This window comes from Camelina sativa, chromosome 5 (genome assembly GCF_030686135.1).
Source record: "Camelina sativa cultivar CO46 ecotype springtype chromosome 5, ASM3068613v1".
NCBI lineage: Eukaryota > Viridiplantae > Streptophyta > Magnoliopsida > Brassicales > Brassicaceae > Camelina > Camelina sativa.
The window spans coordinates 33,952,080-33,978,375 of record NC_141884.1 but is presented as its reverse complement, the minus strand read 5'-3'; the positions used below and the strand labels follow the sequence as shown (position 1 = coordinate 33,978,375).

Below are 26,296 nucleotides of genomic sequence, written 5' to 3'. Positions count from 1 at the left end.
CTGGTGTCAATGACATTACAACTAAACCACTGGCCTAAGGAAACATTTGTAGAAAACGGCCGAAATTTTCATTTTATTACGTACGGCCGCAAACCAATACTTGGCTTGCTTGGCCTCTTGGCCGACTCTGCACATTTGAAAAGTGCTCTACGCAATCGGTTTGAGGTGAAGCTGGTGATCGGTAAGATACCGTGTCAAGAATGTTCATCCGCTAGTTGAATCTGTGGTTTTAACAGTACCATGCAACGTAACGTAACCTAACCACCAGGAGGAGATAGTTGCGTACCACAATATCATCTCTCGGGAAATGTACCCAATTGTCTCTCTTGTGTTTAGCAATGATAAGATGCTTTCTTTCTTCTGGCAAATTTTTGAGGTTTAATATCAAAATGCACTATCCTTGTTTTGCAGCCATAATGCAAGTATTCTAGACCACGAACGCCTAGTGCAATACCATGAAAGTTTGATAAGATATGAAGAGAAATCTTTTGCTATTATTATTTCATTTTAAGTTCTTTACAATGAGAGAATAGAGTTTATATAGAGGGAGACAAATAGAGGAGCCTAGGGTACACGTCACTGCACACACATCATTAAAAGGGAACCAAGGGTATCAAATCTGTTATGCACAAGGAGCTGTTGAGCTGTGAATCCCGTACGCTGGTGAGTAGGTAAGAGCGTATGGTTTGTCTCACTCTCTTTCTTTCGACTTGTCTCTATCTCTTTGTTTCGATTTGTCTCAATCTCTTTGTTACCGTTGCAGGATGAAGACAAAATGTTGCTGGGCTTGTGTTTGTGATTACGGTCCATGTCGTTTGAGGCCTTGGACCCAAAAGCAGAGGACGATGTCTCTGTTTGTCCAATACACCCCCTCAAACTTGGAGTGGGAGGCAAGACAACTCCGAGTTTGTACCGAAGATCAAAGAATGGCTGCTGAGTGAGAGGCTTTGTAAAGATGTCAGATAGTTGATACTCAGCAGGAACATGTTTCACGACCAATGCACCTAAAGCCACTCGTTCTCGCACGAAATGAAAATCCACATCGAAGGACTTGGAACGATTATGCATTGCGGATTCGCAGTCAAGTAAACAGCAGATAAGTTGTCACAGTAGAGCTCTGGCGTTATAGGTTGAGGCACACCAGTTTCTCGAAGAAGCAGAGAGATACTTTTGAGTTCAGACGCATCAATGGACAAGGTTTGGTACTCGGCTTCAGTCGAGGATCTTGATACAGTGGGATGGCATTTTGCAGACCAACTAATGATGTTTGAACCAAGAAAAGTACATAAACCACCAACAGATCTTCTCGTTTCCTTACAATTGGCCCAATCACTGTCACCATAAGCTCGGAGAGTGGAATCTGTGTTGGAGAAAATGTTGAGCCCCATACTAACTGTTCCATTTAAATAGCGTAGGACTCTTTTCAGAAGATAGAAGTCAGCCATAGATGGAGAATGCATCTTCTGACATACAAGATTCACAGCAAACTGAATGTCTGGTCTGGTTAAGGTGAGATACTGAAGCTTATCGGCTAAACTTCGAAAATAAGTTGGATCAGAGAAAGGAACTTGTTGTCCATGAACCTTATCAAGTTGCAGAGGCAGAGGCGTCGGCATAGGAGCAAAGTCTGCCATTCCAGCAGCAATCAAGAGATCAATAGCATACTTCTCTTGATTAAGAAAGAGACCTTCAGAGTGGTGATGAGCTTGAATTCCCAAGAAGTATTGTAGACCACCCAATTCGAAATTCTTCGTTGAGGCTTGCAAGCAACTGATCGACAAGCTGAGCATTGTTGCCTGTCAAGAGCATATCATCAACGTATAGGAGAAGAAACATTTTATCATTGCCTTTGTGATATGTAAATAAGGAAGCATCAGCATAGGTGCAAGTGAAGCCATAGTCGATGAGAAAAGTACTAAACTTGTCAAACCAAACTATAGGAGCTTGTTTTAAACCATATATTGCCTTGTTGAGCTTGCATATATAGTCAGGCTTGTCTTTATCCTCAAAGCCTGGCGGTTGATGCATGTATACTGTCTCTTTTAAGTCTCCATGTAAAAAGGCATTTTTAACATCAAGCTGTTTAATAGACCATTTGTGAACTGTTGCAGTGTGTAGAATTGAATGTACTGTTGCTGTGCGTATCACGGGGTTATAAGTTTCCATATAATCAACACCCTCTTTTTGTTCATAACCCTTTGCGACTAACCTTGCCTTTAGTCTATCAAGAGATCCATCAGCTTTCAATTTTGTTTTAAAAACCCACTTGCAACCAAGTGGATTCGGACACTCATCAGGAGGAGCTAAATCCCATGAATGAGTCTCATGAAAAGAACCGACTTCATCTCCGATGGCGTTAGTCCAACCTGGATCCTTGAGAGCTGTCTTCACTGTTTCGGGTTCTGGATAGTTACCTTTGACTGTAAACAGAGCATATATGGGATTAGGCTTTACTACACAAGCTTTGGCTCGTGTGATCATAGGATGAGGCATAGGATTGTTGGGAAAATCAGCGGCAGGAGAGCGAGGACTGGACAGAGGAGATTCAGCAGATTCAGCAGGAGAAGCAGGTGCGGTTAAGACCTCTGTTGGAACTGTCGTGTCTTGACTTGAGGAAGGTGACAGACTCGAATGTGGTGGAGAAGGTAAGTTGTTGCCTATAGGAACAGAATCAAAGTCTGTCGTACACCCATAACTTACCTCTCCATCATCATTGGAGACGTTACCACCTTGTGAACTAATTGCAGAGGCATCGGTGGTACATTCTAGAGGCAAGGTGACTAAAACTGAAGCATCTTCATGTTGAAAACTCTCCTGCCAGGCTGAAAGTAAAGGTGTTTGAACAGAAGATAAATTTCTTTTGTAAACATCTGTAAAAGGAAGCGTAGATTCATCAAACAAAACATGCCGATTGATAAACACTCTCTTAGTAGGTGGATGATAACACTTATAGCCTTTGTACTTCTCATTGTATCCAACAAAAACACACAAAAGAGACTTAGGATCAAACTTGTTGTGTGAATACGGTCTCAGATTAGGATAACAGGCACAACCAAAGATGCGTAGAGCAGTGTAAATTGGAGCTTTTCCCATAAGCAATTCATAAGGACTCTTGTGATCATCATGCACAGAGGAGGGAAGAAGTTTACCAAGAAAGTTTGCGGTAAAGAAAGCTTCAACCCATAGATTGTGAGAAACTTTTCCTTGAAACAACATAGAAAGCCCCAATTCAGTGATATGTCTGTGTTTTCTTTCAGCAAGACCATTTTGTTGTGGAGTATAGGGACAAAAGACTTGTTGTCTAATGCCACACTGAACAAGGTGATCAACAAATCTGGTGCTTATAAATTCACCCCCTCCATCACATTGAAACATACCAATCCTCTATTGAAACTGATTTTCTACCAATCTTTGAAATTGCACAAACACAGTGAAGAAATCTAACTTGAAACGTAGAGGGTAGAACCAAGTAAAACGAGAATAATGGTCAATGAAGATTACATAATATCGAAAACCTTGAGAGGAAACAATAGGAGAAGGCCCCCATAAGTCACAGTGAACAGGTTCTAAGGGCCTACTCGAAACAAAAGCAGAAGAAGCAAAGGGAAGATTGCACATTTTTCCCATTTGACAAGCATCACACAACTGATCGCTTAACTTATTAATAACTATGGCTTTATTCTTGGATAACCGTTGGAGAATATCGTGATGAGGATGACCTAGCCTCATGTGGCACACCTCATCACTTGTTGCTTGTTGCCTAGAAGAGTAACAAGCCATGAATCGTGGGTTCTCCAACAGATACAGGTCTCTACGGTGGGGTCCTTTGGTGAGGAGCTGTTTTGTCCACTTGTCCTTAATAATAACACCATCAGAATCAAACTCAATAGCACAAGGATAATCAGAGGTAAGTTTGGAAACTGATAGTAAAGACTGTGTAATCTGTGGACAAACTAGAACATCCTGTAACGGAAGATTACCTTGAGTACTGGGAAGAACAGAGGAGCCAATGTGTGTTATGGGGAAAAAATCACCATTGCCCACAATCACAGAGTCTTCACCGCTATAAGGTTGAACAGTTTGAAGTTGAGCAGTGGAGTTCGTGATATGTGAGGTAGCACTTGAGTCAACAGTCCATTCATGGCCAGGTGGACCAGTAATACGCATCGCAGCCAGCGCATTAGGGAGCTCTTCACCTTGGTAAGAATGATCAAACCTCTTGTAACACCTGTGAGCAGAATGTCCATACTTGTTGCAGATTTGACAGGTAGGTCGTGTACTAGAATCCGGGGACTGACCATTGGAAATCTGTTGATGAAAACCCCTACCCCTGGTTAAATAGTTTCCACGACCACGGTAACCACCAGAGCGACCACAAGACTGGTCTCAACCACGATTGGAAAAGTCTCTACCCGTTGTGAAGGCTAAGTGATGAGAAACAGAAGAACCAGCATACTTTTGTATCTTATCGTCGAAGTTGGTTAGTTTTATAAAAATCATCATAGCTGATGCGGTCATCACATATGCTGAACGAGTAGCTGAACTACTTCAAGACGGATTTCCTGATGGACTTCATGAACTACTCTCTGACGAGCCAAACAAGGAAATATTGATTGTCAAAGCAGATATCTTGCTAGAAATCCTAGATCCACCATTTATTCCTCACCATCACCATTGATTATGATTTCTCCATTATGGTGATTGATTTGTAATTAATTTAGACATATTTGTAATTAATGTAGATTATATCATGTAAGAGCTATAAAAAGGCTCATTTGTTTCATTGTAAAAATATAGAAGATTTTTGGAAAATAAAAGAGAGAGTTTTCTCACTTTGAAGCTTAGGCTTTGTTTTTGTTTATCTAAGTTAGGTGGATTCCTTTACTTAGTAAACGTTTGTTCTTATGTCTTTTTGAGCGAGTCATCAAGGCATAGAGCTTGTGTTGTATCAGAGTCTTATCACAACTCTGTGGTGCACTTCATTCCGCCATCATACCCCTCATTTGATCCCACACGAGAGAAGCAACCGCCAGTGTGTCAGATCTCCATCTTCGACCATTATTTCTTCACAAGAGAGAAGCGGCCGCCAGCTTGTGAAGCCGCCATATCTATCTCATACGAGTCTCACCACCGAGTCTTGTATCACTAGCTCATATGAAATGTATCCATCTGACTCTCAATCACTGTGGCAATAGCCTCATATTCCTGACCCAAACCATGTAAAACTCCAAACAAATTCTCATTTTCTGGGACAGTGTACCCTATGGAGTGAAGTTGGTCACAAATCTGCTTAATAGTGTTCAGATACTCAGCTAAAGTTTTCCCTTCTTTCTCGGTGGAATGTAAGCGGCGTTGCAAATCACTCTTCCTAGATGCAGAGATGTGATTGTACTTTTTAGCGAGAGAGAACCATACCTCACCAGAAGTGTAGAGTCCATAAACAGATCTGAGAGCCTCTTCAGTCAGCGAGCCTATCAACCAACCCATAATCTTCTGGTCATTGTTGACCCAAGCGAGAAAGTCTGGATTTGGAGCCTCTGATACCGTTTCTCCCTTCTTGACAGATCTTGTAGCCGGAGGACACGGAGTATTTCCAATGACATGACCCAGTAGCCTTTGATTGTTGAGCCATGTTTCGAACTGAATCTTCCACAACATGTAGTTAGTGGAATTGAGTTTCAAGGTTACACAATGTGAAAAACAAAGAGCGGAAGAAGGATCAGAGTTTTCAGCCATGGCGAGTGAGCTCTGATACCATGAAAGTTTGATAAGATATGAAGAGAAATCTTTTGCTATTATTATTTCATCTTAAGTTCTTTACAATGAGAGAATAAAGTTTATATAGAGGGAGACAAATAGAGAAGCCTAGGGTACACGTCACTGCACACACATCATTGAGAGGGAATCAAGGGTATCAAATCTGTTATGCACAGGGAGCTATTGAGCTGTGAATCCCGTACGCTGGTGAGTAGGTAAAAGGGTACGGTTTGTCTCACTCTCTTTCTTTCGACTTGTCTCTATCTCTTTGTTTCGATTTGTCTCAGTCTCTTTGTTACCGTTGCAGGATGAAGACAAAGTGTTGCTGGGCTTGTGTTTGTGATTACGGTCCATGTCGTTTGAGGCCTTGGACTCAAAAGCAGAGGACGATGTCTCTGTTTGTCTAATATCCCATACAGTGTCTTCCAATCTAAGTTTATTGAAGTCTTTTTTCTTGATGAACGGTTTTTTTTTTTTAATTTTTTTTTCTTAACATGATGATGAAACTGTTGAGATCTCCTGAAAATCAACTTTATAAGAATTTTCTCGGAAACTAAAATTAAAATCTTCGTAAGGAATGATGTGACTTATAGGTCCATTGTTTGCCAGGTCTAGTGCCGTGTCTGACTATTCTTCTTTTGACCAAAGAGTACTTAAAACTTTGTAATGTCAACTTTTATCAGCTGTTCTTTTCATTTCTTTTGTATCCATGAAAATAATTTTTTTATCGAAACAAGTTCAAGGATAATGTAAAATTACACATGGCCAAATCCTGTGACGACATAAAATTATCCTCTTGTACGTAACACTCTGGAGAAAAGATGAAGGCCCATTGCTAGTCTCAACGAAAGTAAAATTGTATATATTGTAATCAAACAGCTCTATGATAAACTTTAATACTAAAATACTGGTGAGAAAATCATTACTAACCGGATTTGAGCCATCGCCAACCTACAAAAGCCTCATCTTTGGGATAATTTCCATAATTTTTGAGAATTATAGTCAAAGCACATGGCTTTGAAGTCGTCGTACAGAAAAAAAAAAAAAGAAGGTTGGTCAAAGAGACTAAACGTTCATGCATTACCTCTTACAAAACCAAACCATTCACCTATCACTTTATCTCTTCTTCACCATTTTCCTATTGATCATAAACACAATGATCAAGATTTGTTGTAAGTTGTAACCCTCGACAAAACTTGAGTCCTATAGAATCATGTGGATGCTCTTACAGCTTCCTTGATAATAGAATATCTAAAAAAAAACAAAACTCTCATGTAAACTTCAAATCTCCTGTTCTCTTGATTTCTTGATTTCCAATGTCTCGAGCCATGGTCACGTTCTTATTCGTGTTCTTCCAGTTTTCGAGCGTCTCTGTTAGAGCTCAGAGCACATCAACGGAGACAACAACAGAGTTCGTTTTCCGAGGTTTTAAGGATTACAAATCGGAGATTCAAACAGAAGGAGCTTCAACCATAGAACCCAATGGAATATTGAGACTCACTGATCAAAAGTTAAACGTCACCGGAACAGCCTTCTACAACAAACCAGTAAGGCTGCTTGACCATAAAAATCTCACTACCAAAGCCGTTCGTTCTTTCAGCACTTCTTTTGTCTTCTCCATAATCCATTCCGGCCCGAGCAACGGAGGTTACGGCTTTACCTTCACACTTTCTCCCACCCCCTACCGTCTAGGCGCCGAATCCGAACAATATTTCGGACTTCTCAACCGAACGAACGACGGGGATCCAAACAATCATGTCTTCGCCGTTGAATTCGACACTGTACAAGGATTCCATGACGGTGCTTATAGTCCAGGCAATCACATCGGTCTGGATTTTAATAGTGTCCGCTCGGATTTTCAGGAACCGGTTGTGTATTACGAGTTCAACGACCGAAAAGAGGATTTCCACCTTGGGAGCGGTGAGCCGATCCGAGTCATTCTGGATTACGATGGTCCTAGCCAATTGTTGTATTTGACCATTTACCCGGAGGTGTTTCCCCCAAGAAAGCCGTTGATCTCGCAACATATTCCAAAACTGTCAGAGATTGTGCAAGAAGAAATGTATATTGGATTCACCGCAGCTACTGGGAAAAATCTTTCTAGTGCTCACTACGTGATGGGTTGGAGTTTTTTCAGCGATGGAGACCCTCTAGTTGCAGCCCGGCTCGCACTCTCGGATCTTCCTCTTCCACAGCTCAAGAAAGGTTACAAATTATTTGAAATTCTCTGTACTTTTAAACCGTGCCTCAGTCTAGTTTGTTTGTATACTGACAAGATACATATACTCTCTTGAAGGCTCTCTAGATAATCAATCCTTGACCAGAAATATTCTCATAGGTCAGATACTTACTTAGCCAACAAATCTTAAGATTTCTTGATAGAAAGTAACTAATGGAAAACCTATGTTCTGTTTTCTTAGCTGCGGGTTTGATAGTAAGTATACTCATGGTCTTGGGGGTCTTAGCGTTTTTCATAAAAAAGAGGAAAACATCAAATTCAAGAAAGAAGCTCAAGGTTCTTATTCCTCTGAAACATTATCATTACACTGAAGTGAAGAGGTTTACAGAGTCATTTGCATGTGTAGTTGGGAGAGGAGGATTTGGAACTGTTTACAAAGGAAACCTTCCTGATGGTCGTAAGATCGCGGTGAAGGTTTTAAAAGACTCCAAGAGTAATGGCGAAGACTTCATCAATGAAGTTGCCAGTATGAGCCAAACAACTCATGTTAACATTGTTTCTTTGATTGGATTCTGCTATGAAGGATCCAAAAGAATGATTGTTTATGAATTTCTAGAGAATGGGTCTTTGGATCAGTTTATCTCAATGAACGCTGCATCAACTGCTGAATGGAGAAGCAGGCTTTACGAGATTGCACTAGGAGTTGCTCGAGGTCTAGAATACTTGCACTATGGTTGCAAAAAAAGGATTGTGCATTTCGACATTAAACCTCAGAACGTGCTGTTGGATTGCAATCTTTGCCCAAAAGTTTCTGACTTTGGCCTTGCTAAGCTCTGTGAGAAGAAAGAGAGCATCATGTCACTACTGGATACAAGAGGGGCAATAGGGTACATTGCACCAGAGATGATCTCACGAGCTTATGGAAGTGTGTCTCAGAAGTCTGATGTATATAGCTATGGAATGTTAGTTCTTGGAATGATCGGTGCAACAAATAAAGATAGAGTCGAAAAGGATGCTTCTAATGCAAGCTCGATTTACTTTCCAGACTGGATCTATAAAGATCTTGAGAATGGAAAGCAATGTAAGCTTCTTGGGGATGAACTAACCAAGGAAGAAGAAGAAATAACAAAGAAGATGACCTTGGTAGCTCTGTGGTGTATTCAGCCGTCTCCATCAAATCGACCATCCATGAATGATGTGTCTGTATTTTATAGGGTTTTAATTGTAGTTTTTAGGATTGTTTTGAGTCTTTTCCTAGGTCCAAGTGTGCTTTTAGAGTCCTTTTAGTCTTTTGTGAGTCTTTACAGGTTCTAGGTGACTTTGGAAGGAATCTGAGCGTTTTGGGGATGAAAACATGCATCTGGAGCTAATTGGTTGAAGACTGATTCGGGCTAGTAAGCAGATGGAATGAGAGCAGAAAAACGTTCCGGATCGACTGATCCTTTCGAGATCGACCATTCCCGTCCCCGACGCAACTTTTCCTTATTTGTTTTAAACCGACTTTTTAGGGATTTATTTTACTATTTAACCACGGGGCTCGACCCCTAGGGAGATAACTTTTACTCTACGCTGTTTTTGAGCACTTGTAAGCTTGGGAGAAGACCTCTTATCCTTTCTAACCCTTTGGAGAAGAATTCTGAACCCTATTATCTCTTATTGCAATTCAAACATGTTTTCTTCATATTTGATTTGTAATTGTTTCTGTTCGATGTCTGAGTAGTCTTACTGTTGGGTTTCGGGTTTCAAAGGGGGCTTTATGATTCATTGATTTAGGTTGTTAGATTTGGGATTGATCTGTTGTGTTCTTCATCTATTGTTGTTCTTATTGCTTAAACTAGATTAGCTACCTAGTTTATGATCTTAGGTTCAATCCATCTAGGCATCAAAAGTGTTGTTGAATTACTTGAAAGAACATAGGTGAGCAAGGTGATCCTCAGCCAACGACAGTTGAAGTTGGGGCACCTTGTGAACAAATCAAACTTGAACCTATTGCTTGCTAGGATTGTTTAGATTCAAACGACGGTTTAGGATTCATTCAATTCCTTGCATAGAAAACTAATGCTGCGACAGTAGGTTAGTTTTATATTTGAGATTTGAGTTCAAGAGCGGTTCCTAAAGCTATCCCAATCCATCACCCAATTTCGTGATCTTAACCCTTGATTGATTCCCTGCGCCCAATACTTTCTCTTAAATTTACAAGCTCTTATTTATTTTCTGTTTTAATTCTGTTACTTGCAAATCAAACTTCCTCTTTGCTTTAGCTATACTCGGTCTATATAATTTCATAGTGTATCGTTTGGTCTCTGTGGATTCGACCCTGAAGTGCTACGACGACACCACTAGATCGTGGTTGAGTGTGCTTTGGGTTATTGACTTTACTCAAGATCAATTTGGCGCCGTTGCCGGGGACCAAAACGTTGCCTTTGAAATTTTAGATTCACGTTTAGTCTAAGGTTTCTCTATTTTTAGTTACTAACGAGTTCTTGCAATTTTATTTCTTGGTTTCAGGTGTATGCATACAAGGAGCAGCAAGAAAACTGATCTACGCATACTAGGGAACAAGGAATTAGCACAGCTCGAACGCGAGAACCGGAAAGCGAAAGCACAGACCAATTCTATGGCTGACGGAGAAAACACAGGGGTTAATCCACCCAACCCGCAGCTTGGTATCGTCCAACAACAGCAGAGGCAGACCCAGCAAGAGCATGTTGTGCCAAACCCACCAGCGAGACCAGCCACCTTGAGGGATGAAGATGCCCAGAACAGGCTGTTTGCGAATCGATCAGCGATTCAACCTCCCGCTCCTGCTAGGCAAGACTATGAGATTAAGCATAGTCTAATCAATCTGGTTCAGAACCGCGTTTTCCACGGGTTGCCATCGGAGAGCCCTCTTGATCACATTGAAGCTTTCGAAAGACTGACCAGTACGACGAGGTCCAATGGTGTACCATACGACTATCTGATGCTGACTCTGTTCCAGTTTTCCTTGGCGGATAAAGCACTTAGGTGGCTGAACCTTTTAGATGCTGGATCACTCACCACTTGGGCGCAATGTAGAGCAGCCTTCCTGAATCACTTCTACACCAAGTCACGATCAGCCAAACTGCGAAGCAAGATCACTACATTCTCGCAAGGAGGCATGGAGTCGTTCTGTGAAGCATGGGAAAGGTTCAAGGAGTATCTCCGAGACTGTCCCCATCATGGATACACACAAGAGAATTTAATGAACATCTTCTATGGGGGAATTGAACAAAAGTACCAGATGGCTTTAGATACGGCCAGCAAGGGAGATTTCTCTACCAACACTGCAAACGAAGCCAATGCACTGATAGAAAACCTCGCAGCCAGCAACAGCAATCACGGCACAGACTATGACCGTACAGTTAGGGTAAATTCTGTCGATACTGATGCCATTAAAGACCTCACAGCGAAGGTAAATCTCCTACTGAAAAGGGATCACCAAGGTGTTAACTCGTGTGAGGAACAAACTGGGGGGTATGCAGACTTCGGAGCTGAGACATACCAAGAATTTGCGGAGGAGGTGAACTATATAGGAGGACAAGGAAACTTCCAAAATCGAGGTTTTAACCAAAATTTTAGGAACCACCCTAATCTGTCCTACAGGAGCAATAATGTCGAGAATCCTCAGGATCAGGTCTACCCACCGCGTCCTCAGCAGAGCAACGTTGCACAGGGCTTCCAGAACAAGGGGACAGGATTTGGAGGGTCGAATTTCCAACAAAAACCTCAAGTCAACAACTTCGCTCAAGGGTATCAACCAGTCGCACCGCAGGCAGCAGTCTCGCAGGAGAGCAAACTGGAACAAATGATGCATGCTCTGATGGAGAACCAGAAGAAAAACGCTACTGACGTGACTGGCAAGATGGACAGTATGTACTTTGAGCTAAATGGGAGGATCGAGTCCTTGAATTCTCACATGAGAGTGTTGGAGAATCAGGTGGCACAGTCCGCAGCAAGGGTCAAGGCGCCTCCAGGGACACTTCCAGTGAAGAACGAGGCTAATCCGAAGGAATATGTAAATGTCATCACCCTTCGAAGCGGAAAAGAGCTTCCTGAACCGCAACGGAGAGCAGGGAATGACCGATCCAATGTCGGGACCAGCCGATCCGAAATTCGAAATCAAGAAAACAACCCTGACACCGTTCTCAACAACACCCCCGAAGATGCTGCGATACAAGATTCAACGATTACCGAAAAAAGAGCAACCCAGCATATCCCAACAACCCTATGCACCCAGGCTACCTTTCCCTACTCGCCGCAAGTCAAAAATTCAGGAGCGAGAATATGAGAAGCTGAAATCAGTGGTAGGAGAGCTTCAGGTTAGACTCCCTTTCATCGAAGCAGTAAGGATGGTTCCATCTCTTAAGAAGTATATGAAAGAAATTCTAACCGACAAGCTCAGTCTGGAGAAAGGAGTGATGTACCTCACACAAGAGTGTAGTTCTATGCTCCAAAATCGAATGCCTGAAAAGTGTGGGGATCCTGGACCATTTACCTTGCCTTGCACGATAGGAGACCTCAAGTTCAGCAAATGCCTATGCGATCTAGGAGCAAGTGTGAGCCTGATGCCACTCAGCGTTGCGACGCGACTTGGCCTCTACACCTTCAAACCGACCCAAGTCACTCTTGTACTAGCTGATCGTTCCACTCGACGCCCAGAAGGAGTGCTGGAAAACCTACCAGTGCAAATTGGGAACTGCTACATCCCTACTGATTTCATAGTTCTTAAGCTTGACGAGGAATCCCAAGAACCGATCCTACTTGGAAGACCTTTCTTGGCCACGGCCGGTGCGATGATAAACGTCAAGGAAGGGAAGATTGATCTACACATGGATGATCTGATTTTGAGATTCAACTTGGAGAAAGCAGCTAAGAAACCTACGATTGACGGTCAAACCTTCTGGGTTGACACAATAGGCGAAATAGCTGATGAGATCTATGATGAAGTGTGTACAAGTGATCATCTGGCTGTAGCACTCACCAAGACGGCACCAGAGCTGGGATATCTCTCTGAGGAGACTGAGAACTTGGCCAGAACACTCGATGCTGCAGCAATCCTAAAACATGAGGTTCTATTCATCAATCTGCAACCTGGACTGACTGATCCCGAAAGTGGACTGACCGATCCAACTTCTCCTGTGGAAGCATCCGATAAAGACGACGGATTGACCATTCCGAGCGACAGATCAGCTGATCCCGAACTTTGCCCTGGGACAAAATCAAATCAGGAGGATTGGAGTGAACTCAAAGCTCCAAAGTTGGACTTAAAGCCACTCCCAGAAGGGCTAAGGTACGCGTATCTCGGACCTAATTCCACATACCCAGTTATCATTAACTCTAACCTAAACAATGTTGAAACCGCACTTTTGCTCTGCGAGTTAAGAAAATATAGGAAGGCTTTGGGCTATTCCCTAGATGACATTTCAGGTATATCACCGGAGTTATGCTCACATCGGATTCACCTCGAAGATCCATCTAAATCTTCCATTGAACACCAAAGGAGGCTGAATCCGAACCTCAAGGAAGTGGTGAAGAAAGAGATCCTCAAACTGTTGGGAGCCGGAGTTATTTTCCCAATCTCTGACAGCACTTGGGTGAGCCCAGTCCATGTAGTGCCAAAGAAAGGAGGGGTGACAGTAGTTGCAAACGAGAAAAACGAGTTGATTCCCACCAGGACAGTAACAGGGCATCGCATGTGTATCGACTACCGCAAACTCAATGCAGCCACAAGGAAGGACCACTTCCCTCTTCCATTCATTGACCAAATGCTTGAGCGTCTAGCGAACCACCCTTACTACTGCTTCTTGGACGGTTACTCTGGTTTCTTCCAAATTCCGATTCACCCGGATAATCAGGAGAAGACCACTTTCACTTGTCCATATGGCACATTCGCTTACCGACGAATGCCTTTTGGGTTGTGCAATGCCCCCGCCACCTTCCAGCGCTGCATGATGTCAATCTTCTCCGACTTGATTGAGGAAATTATGGAAGTCTTTATGGATGATTTTTCGGTGTATGGCTCATCCTTCTCCTCCTGTTTATCCAATTTGTGCAAAGTGCTTGAACGCTGTGTGGATAAACACCTTGTGCTGAATTGGGAAAAATGCCATTTCATGGTCACCAATGGGATTGTTCTTGGCCATCGAATTTCTGAGAGAGGGATAGAAGTCGACAAAGCCAAGATAGAGGTCATGTCCAGTCTACAACCTCCAAAAACCGTTAAAGACATACGCAGTTTCCTTGGCCACGCGGGGTTTTATCGAAGGTTCATAAAAGATTTCTCCAAGATTGCCAGACCACTCACCCAGCTGCTGTGCAAGGACATCCCTTTTGAGTTTACTGCAGATTGTTTGGAGGCTTTCCTAACAATCAAACAAGCACTGATCTCGGCTCCAATAGTACAACCACCCGATTGGGATCTGCCATTCGAAGTTATGTGCGATGCAAGTGATTTTGCTGTGGGAGCAGTCCTGGGACAACGTAAGGATGGTAAGTTGCATGTTGTTTATTACGCTAGCAGGACACTTGATGGAGCGCAAACCAAGTACGCCACAACAGAAAAGGAATTACTCGCCATAGTCTTTGCTTTTGAGAAATTCAGATCCTATCTGGTTGGATCCAAGGTTATTGTGCACACAGATCACGCCGCATTGCGCTACTTGTTAACTAAGAAAGATGCTAAACCGAGACTGCTGCGATGGATACTACTACTGCAGGAGTTCGATCTTGAGATAAGAGATAAGAAGGGGGTTGAGAATGGGGTTGCAGACCACCTTTCTAGGTTAAGAATCGATGAAGAAATCCCCATAGATGACCGACTACCTGAGGAGAATGTGTATGTGGTTGCGGCCTTCCTCGACTGCTACAAGGAGAAAGCCGATGTTAAGGTACTTCAACAAACAGTTAATGATTCGCCATGGTATGCCGATATCGCAAACTATTTGTGTGCTGCAGAAGAACCTCCAAACTTCAATGGGTATGCTAAGAAAAAGTTCCTTAGAGATGTGCAACGCTACTTCTGGGATGAGCCCTTTCTCTACAAACATTGTACTGATGGCCTCTACAGGAGATGTGTTCCAGAATCAGAGGTACAAGGAATTCTTTTTCACTGCCACGGTTCAACCTACGCGGGACACTTTGCAACCTTCAAAACCGCGACAAAAGTGCTTCAAGCAGGCCTCTGGTGGCCTACTTTATTCCGTGATGCACACGACTTTATCTCCCGCTGCGACTCTTGCCAACGACGTGGGAACATCAGCAAACGGAACGAGATGCCACAAAACTTTATCTTGGAAATCGAGGTGTTCGATTGTTGGGGAATCGACTTCATGGGGCCTTTTCCACCCTCTTATGGCAATCTCTACATACTTGTTGCAGTGGATTACGTTTCCAAATGGGTTGAAGCTGTCGCAAGCCCTACTAATGATTCGAAGGTGGTTCTCAAGATGTTCAAGCACATAATTTTTCCACGATTTGGTGTTCCTAGAGTGGTAATAAGCGATGGGGGCACTCACTTTATCAACAAGCTTTTTGCAACCCTTTTGCGAAAACATGGCGTGACACACAAGGTCTCTACCCCTTACCACCCACAGACCAGTGGACAAGTCGAGATTTCTAATCGAGAAATCAAGAGAATCTTGGAGAAAACAGTCAACTCAACCAGAAAGGATTGGTCCTTGAAACTCGATGAAGCATTATGGGCATATCGGACTGCTTACAAAACACCCATCGGCACTACCCCTTTTCGGCTTGTTTATGGGAAATCATGTCACTTGCCTGTCGAGTTTGAGTATCATTCCTTATGGGCGACCAAGCAGATGAACTTCAACGTCAAGACCGCCGCAGAAAGACGCCTTATTCAGCTGAATGAGCTTGATAAGATCCGCATGGGTGCTTATGAGAACACCAAGATATACAAGGAAAGGACCAAGGCCTTACACGACAAGAAGATTATCCCCAGGGATTTTGCTGCGAACGATTTGGTCCTTCTTTTCAACTCAAGGCTGAAGATATTTCCTGGGAAGCTGCGTTCCCGTTGGTCCGGACCTTTTCGAATCAAGGAGGTCATGCCTTATGGTGCTGTTGTACTTTGGGACCAAGAGGGCAAAGAATTCACTGTCAATGGCCAGCGTCTTAAACCGTACCTAGCGGAGTATGACCCAATTGAGACTTCCCTCCCTCTGGCGGAACCACAAGATGCTTAAGCAACAAGTAAAGTCAGGCTCGAGACTATAAACAAGCGCTAATGGGAGGCAACCCAAAGGGTTTGCATTTGCTTACCCTTCTCTTTTTAGTTTTGTTTTTCTTTTCTTAGGAAATTTGCTATTTTTTTGTATTCTTTACAGAGTCATTCGAGAATCACGTTTGGTAGTGAGTTTGGTTTTCAGGAACAGGTTCTAAACGCAGAATATGCGAAACCCTTTTCAAAGAAAGTTCTGTGGTGGTCAGGATCGGCTAATCCACTTCTGGACTGACCGATCCCCGTTCCAGGTAAGTAAAATCGAGGGACGATAAAAAAAAAGGGGGGGGGTTTGCAAAAGAAGGAAGGAAGAAAATTGGTTTTCGGGTTTATGAACTTAAATTGAACCGGGTTAAACCGGCTTCGTGTTCACACCCCATAAAATCTAATTTCTTTTCTTCTTCCTTCTTCCCTCGCCGTCCACAAACTCAATTTCCCTCTCCTCTCAAATCCTCTCTTGTTTGATTCGAATTTTGGGTTTCTTCAACTTGATTTTTCATCATTTACCCAACCCACTTTTTGTCTCAATCATTCACACACGACAATGCCTAAACGAAGCCGTAGCGGTAAGGAGACTGCCACTCCTTCCGCAGAACCGCCGACGAGAGTTTGGCGCGATGAGGATACTAAGGGTCTGAAGCTACTTGGACAATGCAAGATGGAACCAACTCGTTTTGTCGATCGGGAGCTCTTTGAGAAGATGGGTATGCTATCTGATTTTGACGAGTTGGTGAAAAATATGGGCTTTGGTACTTTCGCTGAGCAAGCATGGGACTTGCATGATCGGCTCGCACGAGAATTCCTCGCCACTGTGCAAGTCGATTCGCCGGGTGGTTCTGATATGATGGCCGAGCAGTGTTCGATCAGCTTCTTCCTCCTCAGGCAACACTATGTCATCTCCATGTTTGATCTATGTGACATCTTCGGTTTCCCCAGAAACACATTATGCACGATGGAGAAGCTTGACAGTAGGACAGAACTTTGGAAGCTTATTGCTGCTGGGCAATATGCTTCTCGAAGCGCAAGACAGTCTCGCATCCGCAACCCTGTCCTCCGAATCACGGCGAAGTTCCTAAGTAACACAATCTATGCTAGGGCTGAGACTAGCACATTGCAGCTGCCTGAGTTGTGGATGTTTTTCCATGGTCTTCGCAGGTTCCTTCACACTCCGGATTCACCCCTTTATCAGCAAACTCATGATGTCAACTTTGGATTCCTGCTTTCGAAGGAGTTTGAGCAGGTTCGGAGGAGCATGGCTCATGCTAAGAACAAGAGAGTTCTTATCGGCAGTTTGGTGACCCCTATCATTGAGTATTGCGGTGTTGTTTTACCACCGCACGCTAAGGTGTCCCAGCGGAAGTTGCTTGACCTCAAGTACATGTTTACTAGTGAAATTTTGGTGCGTCATAACTTCTGTTACCGCTACCAGACCAAGACCGGTCAACTTCGTTACATGCTGATCCCTATGCCCTTTCATACTTCACTCCGCAAGGCTCAGAACATCGATTTTGATCCTCCTGTTGAAATCCTTGCTGATATTGACGATGTTCTTTTGGGAGAGGAGCGTGAGCCTGCAGCCCTCCGTTCCCGTAGCCGCCCACAACCCGCCAGCGCATCTACCTCTTCGCAGCCGTCTCATCCGCTTCCACCGTTTCCTCCGTTTGATGTGAGCCAGTTTACTGCTGCATCACCTAAGGAGCCAGCTCGCACCGAGTTTGAGAGATGGGTCTACGACACTCAGCGGAAGAACAACATGTTGCTCACTCGATTGGCTACTTGGCTCCAAAGCCTCGCACCATCCTGTTTCGCACCACCCCCTGCAGCTCACAATGATACCGAAGATGAGGAGGATGCAGCTACTGAACCACTTGGGTCTGACCATTCCGCGACGTCCTCACCATCTCAGTAGTATGACCAGTAGCTACCTCTTTCCGGGTTACTCTGTTTTCTTTTCTAGGATTTTTTTCTTTTTTTTATCTTTTGCTTTTCTTGTCGGAGGTTTCTTTCTCTTAGAATTGCTTTCACACCGGGACGGTGTGAAGTAAGTCCGGGGGAGGAATATCTCCTAGTTACTAATGACGTTTTCTTTGGTTGTTTCTTTTGATTTTTCTTTTATTTGAGTCAGTTTGTCGTGTCTAAAAAAAAAACGAAAAAAGTTGGGAAACTATGATCATTTCTAGGAAACTTTTGCTTTGAACTAACACTCTTATGATTGCTTTTGTACCTCTAATTTGGAATGAAGCTTGGAATGAACATGAGCAGTCTCAACACGCCCCAAAAGACACTCGCCAAGGAGAACACTAAGTTGAACCAGAAGTTGTCTCTAGCTTTAACAAGACTTAACCGGATTTAATTTCTTACCTTGGGGTTTGGTATACATCGGACAAGACTCCTCCCTTCAAGCCTTACAAGACGTGCATCTCCTCACAAAGTATGCACCCCCTCTCTCTTCCCTTCAGTACTCAATAAAAAAAAAGAGAAAAGAAAAATATAAGAAGAAGAGGATATAGGTAATAAAAGAAGTGAACCGAGGGTTGTGCGTAAACCCGTGCATCTTTCGGAACTCATGGAAACCTGTCCGCAAGAAAAGAGCAAAGGATTGATAAAAAAAATAAAATGATACCCTAGAAAATTAGGGAGAAATCAATCCTTTGGAAGTGAGAAAAGAGAGAGGAAAGGGAGCATAAGAGGAGGTCTTAGGTGATAAGAGGTTGAAGGAGTCAACAGTTCGATGATCGATACTCCCTTTTTAAGACTGCACCTATTTTACTAATCTGATGTAGAGAGACAACGATGGGGAGACTGAAGGTTCTCTAAGGCTGTGGAGTTCAGAGTAGGGAGTGTTGATCCTAATCATGGGCAGAGTACAAAAAGTAGTTCTCAGTTTGATGTGATGAAGAGTGCAAAGAAGAAGTTCCCAAGAATATGTGAGTTTCCACTTTCAAACCTTTTCTCTGTTCTTGAGTTTCTGTCCGTTCTTGCTTGAGGACAAGCAAAGATTCAAGTCCGGGGGAATTGATGTGTCTGTATTTTATAGGGTTTTAATTGTAGTTTTTAGGATTGTTTTGAGTCTTTTCCTAGGTCCAAGTGTGCTTTTAGAGTCTTTTTAGTCTTTTGTGAGTCTTTACAGGTTCTAGGTGACTTTGGAAGGAATCTGAGCGTTTTGGGGATGAAAACATGCATCTGGAGCTAATTGGTTGAAGACTGATTCGGGCTAGTAAGCAGATGGAATGAGAGCAGAAAAACGTTCCGGATCGACTGATCCTTTCGAGATCGACCATTCCCGTCCCCGACGCAACTTTTCCTTATTTGTTTTAAACCGACTTTTTAGGGATTTATTTTACTATTTAACCACGGGGCTCGACCCCTAGGGAGATAACTTTTACTCTACGCCGTTTTTGAGCACTTGTAAGCTTGGGAGAAGACCTCTTATCCTTTCTAACCCTTTGGAGAAGAATTCTGAACCCTATTATCTCTTATTGCAATTCAAACATGTTTTCTTCATATTTGATTTGTAATTGTTTCTGTTCGATGTCTGAGTAGTCTTACTGTTGGGTTTCGGGTTTCAAAGGGGGCTTTATGATTCATTGATTTAGGTTGTTAGATTTGGGATTGATCTGTTGTGTTCTTCATCTATTGTTGTTCTTATTGCTTAAACTAGATTAGCTACCTAGTTTATGATCTTAGGTTCAATCCATCTAGGCATCAAAAGTGTTGTTGAATTACTTGAAAGAACATAGGTGAGCAAGGTGATCCTCAGCCAACGACAGTTGAAGTTGGGGCACCTTGTGAACAAATCAAACTTGAACCTATTGCTTGCTAGGATTGTTTAGATTCAAACGACGGTTTAGGATTCATTCAATTCCTTGCATAGAAAACTAATGCTGCGACAGTAGGTTAGTTTTATATTTGAGATTTGAGTTCAAGAGCGGTTCCTAAAGCTATCCCAATCCATCACCCAATTTCGTGATCGTAACCCTTGATTGATTCCCTGCGCCCAATACTTTCTCTTAAATTTACAAGCTCTTATTTATTTTCTGTTTTAATTCTGTTACTTGCAAATCAAACTTCCTCTTTGCTTTAGCTATACTCGGTCTATATAATTTCATAGTGTATCGTTTGGTCTCTGTGGATTCGACCCTGAAGTGCTACGACGACACCACTAGATCGTGGTTGAGTGTGCTTTGGGTTATTGACTTTACTCAAGATCAATGAACAGAGTTGTGGAGATGATGGAGGGAACCTTGGATGCTCTTGAAGTCCCTCCTAAGCCTGTTTTGCATTTTCCGGCAGAACCTCTTCAAGATTCGTCTACGCTTTCCGAGGAAATATCGGTGTACACAGAAGTATGATAAACAAGATAAACGTCCTTGGAACCTATCAGAGCAGAAAAGCAACAAAATATTTATCTATGAATTGTCGTACACTGTCGACATTGCATATTAACTAGGGTATATTTATGTTAATTATACAGTTTTACAAACTGCTCGAAGTGTTACACCCAACATGAGATCAAGATTTAAGTTTCATCTGCGAATAACATGTTTTGTAAATGCTTTGGTCAGTTGTACCACCAAAATACAAAGCATGCAACTTATATTATATTTTCTCAAGGCTCTATCATCTAGCGTTTAGAGTTAAATCTCTCAATTCTCGGGAGATAGTAGGAAATAAGAATAGAGGAAAAAATATGTTGCAGTTGCAGGTATTTAGGAGATAGCAATGGAAGCATGAATACATTAATACATAAACCCCCTGATTTTTGTCTCCATGACACTCCATGACCTGAATGTCGTTTCTTGTTCATACATCCATATATCTAAACGCATAATTTGGTTTGAGGAGAAGCTAAAACGTTTGATATATAATTAGAAGTGTCAAGCTAAGTCTTTGACTTATTAAATGATGACTCTTCCAGTTTCCAAAATTCTCTTTGGTCAGCTTAAGAAAAATGAATACAGACAAATTAAGGAGCTAGATAGGAGCTAGTATAGTATAGTCGCTTGAAGATTTAATTCCACAATTTACTAATTAACGTAAAAAAAAAAGACTCCATGATTTATTTCCCTGAAATTGCTTTGGAATCTATATGTGTGTCACTATACTACGTTTATAAATATGGTTTAAAATTATATTTTCCTCTACAGAAAATATATCTTATATAATATGAGAAGGTTTTTCTCAACTTTTGCTAAGAAAATGACACTTACCCTATTATCTATCTAACACCTATACATTTTTGTTGTTTGGACCTAACTAAATTCATTTATACTTTGGACCTAATTCACTAAAAGCCCATAAAAAAAAAAAAAAAAACTCATAACATTTCCTTCTTCCCTTATTCAACTAGATCCTTCCAATCTAAACCCACCATTTATCAGTTTGTGGTTTCATCCTAGGAACAATCTGATTACAGGTTATTTTGACATTATAAAAATATGTTTCAATCTTATGTATGATTCACAGCAAGAATGGATTCTAAATTATGTAAAAAAATTATTTATGGGTTTCCATCTTATAAATAATTCATAAGCAAGAAAGGAATCTAAATTATGTTAGATTGTAGATGTTTACGTATTCTCAAATTTCTCTTATAAATTCATAAATTTTTGAGTCAAATTTTAATTTCTGAGTATCCATTACTGGGTTTAGTTTCTGGAGTTTAATCCTATATAATCTAATGGTGGGATGTTTTATGTAAGTAATTTGATAATTGCTTACTTATTTATTCCCCATTAGATATTACCAATTTGTTTTCATAATATTATAATTCAATCAGTTTTCCATAAAATTAAATTTGAGTCCCTAATTGCTCTCATTTTAAGAGATTTTTTCAGTCATGATTATTTAATTTCAGTCATTAGGTTCCTATGAAGAATTATATTATTTTTATTTATTTTTCCATATTTCAATAGGTACTCTTGAATAATTTTAAATATTTTTTTGCAGCTTATCATGTTTATTGTTTGCATTAAAAATGCATCAGAAAAATATAATGTGAGAATGTTTGACAAATTTACTTATTCTTTAGAGTGTTTATGTATGTATTTCCTAATCTCCATGGACCGGTCCGGTAATTTTGGATGACCTATGTCAATTTGTTTTCAAGAAACCATTTTTGTTATCGTATATAAAATAATAAGAATAGTAGTATAAAAAATTATTTTCATAAGATAGTTTCTAAGTCCATACAATATCATTTTTTCCTTTGCTATTATTTGTCTCTCTATAATAGTGCATTATTATCGCTATATTAAGATTATTAGTAGCATTTTAAATTTGCTATATTATAATTAACAGTGTATAAAGTAGACTAAAACTTCTTCTTATAAGACGATGCATATGAGTCTCTCCATTGTAAATTTAGTTTGTGATGTTACTATCATATGCTTAAAAAAATCATGTTGTTAAGATTGTGATGTCTTTTTATATCATAGCATGATATGAGTTGCATTTTTCTATATTAATTAATTTGACTTCTATAGTTGTGACTTGTGAGTAATATATGCTAATTGTATATTGGTATCATTTTTTAGGAATCTTAGTATCAAATAGCTTTAGATTAACCATCTTAAAAATAAAAGATCAACAAATATTCTCATAACATTTTCCACTTTCACATATAATATTTTACTTCCTAAGACACTTTTTTATTATGACAGTGATATTATAATATTATGCGGTTTTTCTTCTAAGTACCTACGAGAAAATAAATATTTGTTTTATTCAATTGCATTTATGATAAAAGCTAAAAAGACAGATCTAAACAATCATTTCGGCGATGGAACAAAACTATTGCATTTTTATACTACACCAAAACTTAGAGTAATTTTTTATAACTTTATTTACTTGGATTCATTTTCATTATTAAAATTTCGTAAAAAAATTTTAATTTGTATTAGAATGTATAAAGAATAAATTATATTGAGGGATGTGATTGCATTTTTTACCTCACCAAAAATTAGCTGGTAAAATATATTTATTAAGTTCATTGTTGTTTACCTAAATTTCATATTTAGATTGTATTCATGTAAGTTATTTTCCAAAATTTTCATGTTTTTGTAGATGTCAGTGGTAATATAATTTGTGCAAACGCAAGAAAGAAAATAAAAAGATGGAGAATGCTTAATATGTCTTGAAAGTCTAAAGGGAGAAAAAACCATAAACACACTACTATGTAATCAAAAATTTCTCTACATGTTGAAATACTCTAATACTACATATAAAAGGAAAATTTAAGTAACACTAAACAAAAGAACCCAAAAAATATTGAAATGATCAGTATATTTTAAAAATCATTAAAATAACAATTGCTGAGTAAACAAATAAAAGAACTATAATATCCAAATTACTAAAATTCAAAAACAATGTAAGCTAAATCCGTGCGTAGCACGGAATGACTTCTAGTATATATATATACTAGAAATAGGCTCGCGCGATGCGTGAGATATATCTAATCTTATTTTTATTAATTATGATATATTTTAAATTTATAAATATATTTTTGAAATGTCTGTTTTTATATGATTTTTAAAAAAAAATTGTTTAATATTTATTCCTTTATATATGGTTCTTAATGTTTGGATGCAAAATAAAATAAACAAAACATATAGGAAACTTTTTTGATTGAAGTAATTAAATCCTTCAAAGTTTTGTTGTTTTGAATTTTATTAATTTGTGATAAATTGTTAGGTTCTTAGAGCATATCCAACACCACTCTATGTTGAAGTCAATACTCTGTTATAGCGTAACATTTGCTCTAACCCTACTATATATCTTATTCTAAAATAGAGTAAATGGTGGGATTACTCTGTATGCAGCTTTAATTTTTTACACTCCATTTTTTAGTATAAAATAGATTGATACATTGAAAAAACTATGCTCTATTTTATAGTAAAATATATTGGAGATAGTCTTAACATACATGAGGTTTGTGTATAGATCATATATCAGATATTCGAAACGAAACTTGAGTATTGAAAATTGTTTACAAATATTACAAGATAAATCTTATATTTCCCTACATCTTTTCCAAAACTGTAATATATGGATGTGATCAAGACTTATATGAAATGCTAGATCTCTATAATCACAAAATTATTAGCGAAACTCAGTAACCATGAAAATAAATTAAAAAATTTATGTTTTAGTCTCAACCGTAAAGAAAAAGAACATCTCTTTCACATTCATTAAAGAAAAATAATTGATAAATATTTATCTTTTTGCGAGTGGTTTTACAACTTTATATTTTTTTAACTCAATCTTAATATTTGATTTTCTTTTCGACTCCACAATATGTTGCTACGGTTTGATTTTCTTCGGTGCCTCCTAACAAATATCTTGTGAATTAGAGACTCTATATGAATGCTTAAAATGTGTTATACTTCTATGATGATGGGTTATTTTTCAGTCCTTGTCTCTATTCTTATTCATTATGTTCTTTTAATTGTCAAAAAATGAACTCTCCAACATGTCAATTAGTGTAGATGGAAGGGAATACACAATTAGAAAAATTGATATCAACAATATATACATTCCAATTATCTTTCTGACATAACTACATTTCTAAATTATTTTAACTTACATCTAAATGTTTTTTTTAATTAACTATATTTAAACTTATAATATATATATGTTGACTTTTTCATCAGATTTTGATGATTTTAAAATAAGATATTTGCGAGAAAAGAATCAGACCAGCTCAAATTCATCCAATCAATAAACTAAACTTCTAAAACCTGAATTTTGTACTATAGTAATGAAATTATGAATCTAGACAATATGTTTTACAAGGTAACAGAAGAATCACCAAGGATTTATCATATGCTCCAATGTTTACTCTCTAATCTTGTAATCACCCTTAACATAAAAAATTGGAATAATGCATATTAAAATATGGCTCATGTCATAAAAATTTATGAAATATCTTATACTATATCTCGCATTAAATTTTGAATAAAATTTATGAAAAGAAAAGTGTGTCAAATTTAATGTTTTTTTAGATTCAATATATTATCTCTATTTTCTAATCATTTTAAAATAAATACTATAATACCATTAAATTATTTTGTGAAACTATTGTTTTCTATTATTTCATGGGGTGATTAATCAATTATGTTATTTTAACTTTCTTTTAGTACAAACGTTTTAAAAACAGTCAAACTGTAACTTATAGAATATTAGATATAATTTAATTTTATCTGAGTTTTGTCTTTAATATAATATATATGATTATTGGATACAACGTGATTTTTTAAATATATTAGAACATATTTTATATTTTTAAATTAGTCTGTCATAAATTAATTTGGCTTCAATTTTTATTTTAAAAGTATAAAAACTTTTTTTTTTGTTTTAATTGGTTTGATCAGTAGTTTTATTTTTAGATTATATTGTATATGCTTCTTCCATTAGGAAATATATTATATGTTAAAACTAAAGGTTATGTTATGATACCATTATGCTATTTTTCTTTTCTTTTAGTACATACGTTTTAAAAATAGTCAAATGGTAACTTATGCAATATTAAATACAATTTAATTTTATCTGAGTTTTGTCTTTAATATAATATATATGATTATTGAATACAATGTGAATTTTTAAATATAGTAGTATATATTCTATATTTTTAAATTATTTTATTATAAATTAGCTTGGTTTAAATTTTACATTAAAAGTATGAAAACTTTTTTGTTTTAATTGGTTTGATCAGTAGTTTTATTTTTATCTGAGTTTTGTTTTTAATACAATATATATGATTATTGTATACAATGTATTTTTTAAAAATTATTAGTACATATTCTATATTTTAAAAGTAGTCTATCATAAATGAACTTGGTTTCAATGTTTACTTTAAAAGTATGAAAACTTTTTTTGTTTTAATTGGTTTTATTAGTATTTTTTAAGTTATATGGTATATGCTTTCATTTGGAAATATATTATATGTTAAAACTAAAAATTTCGAAGAAATATATTTTGTAACAATGTGATTTTTTTTTTAAAAGCAAACTATACACCATATAAGATATAAATAAAATAAAGTATATTAAAAATGTTGTTATTATAATTTAGTTTTGCCCATGGTGTAACAGAGAAGGTTG

General features: G+C 38.9%; 1 protein-coding gene and 1 non-coding gene across 2 annotated transcripts; one reads left to right on the top strand and one right to left on the bottom strand.

Annotated features, from left to right (window-relative positions):
• The first annotated feature begins 6,739 nt into the window (after positions 1-6,739).
• LOC104789646 (lectin-domain containing receptor kinase VI.3) lies at positions 6,740-9,619 on the top strand. The gene is made up of 3 exons (XM_087451031.1): positions 6,740-7,962; positions 8,054-8,095; positions 8,178-9,619. The coding sequence occupies exons 1-3, from the start codon at positions 7,074-7,076 to the stop codon at positions 9,221-9,223; spliced, it is 1,977 nt and encodes a 658-aa protein (XP_087307157.1). The 5' UTR covers positions 6,740-7,073; the 3' UTR covers positions 9,224-9,619.
• A 1,417-nt stretch (positions 9,620-11,036) lies between these two features.
• LOC147944711 (small nucleolar RNA R71) lies at positions 11,037-11,143 on the bottom strand. The gene has a single exon (XR_015558766.1). It is a non-coding gene; the product is annotated as a small nucleolar RNA R71 (small nucleolar RNA).
• Positions 11,144-26,296: the final 15,153 nt, after the last annotated feature.

What these genes read in the sequence shown, in the direction of transcription:
- LOC104789646 (XM_087451031.1), top strand. Translation starts at nt 7,074, where the DNA reads ATGTCTCGAGCCATGGTCACGTTCTTATTCGTGTTCTTCCAGTTTTCG. An exon ending in TCTTCCACAGCTCAAGAAAG is followed by an intron (nt 7,963 to 8,053) that starts GTTACAAATTAT and finishes ACTCTCTTGAAG; the next exon opens with GCTCTCTAGATAATCAATCC. An exon ending in GACCAGAAATATTCTCATAG is followed by an intron (nt 8,096 to 8,177) that starts GTCAGATACTTA and finishes CTGTTTTCTTAG; the next exon opens with CTGCGGGTTTGATAGTAAGT.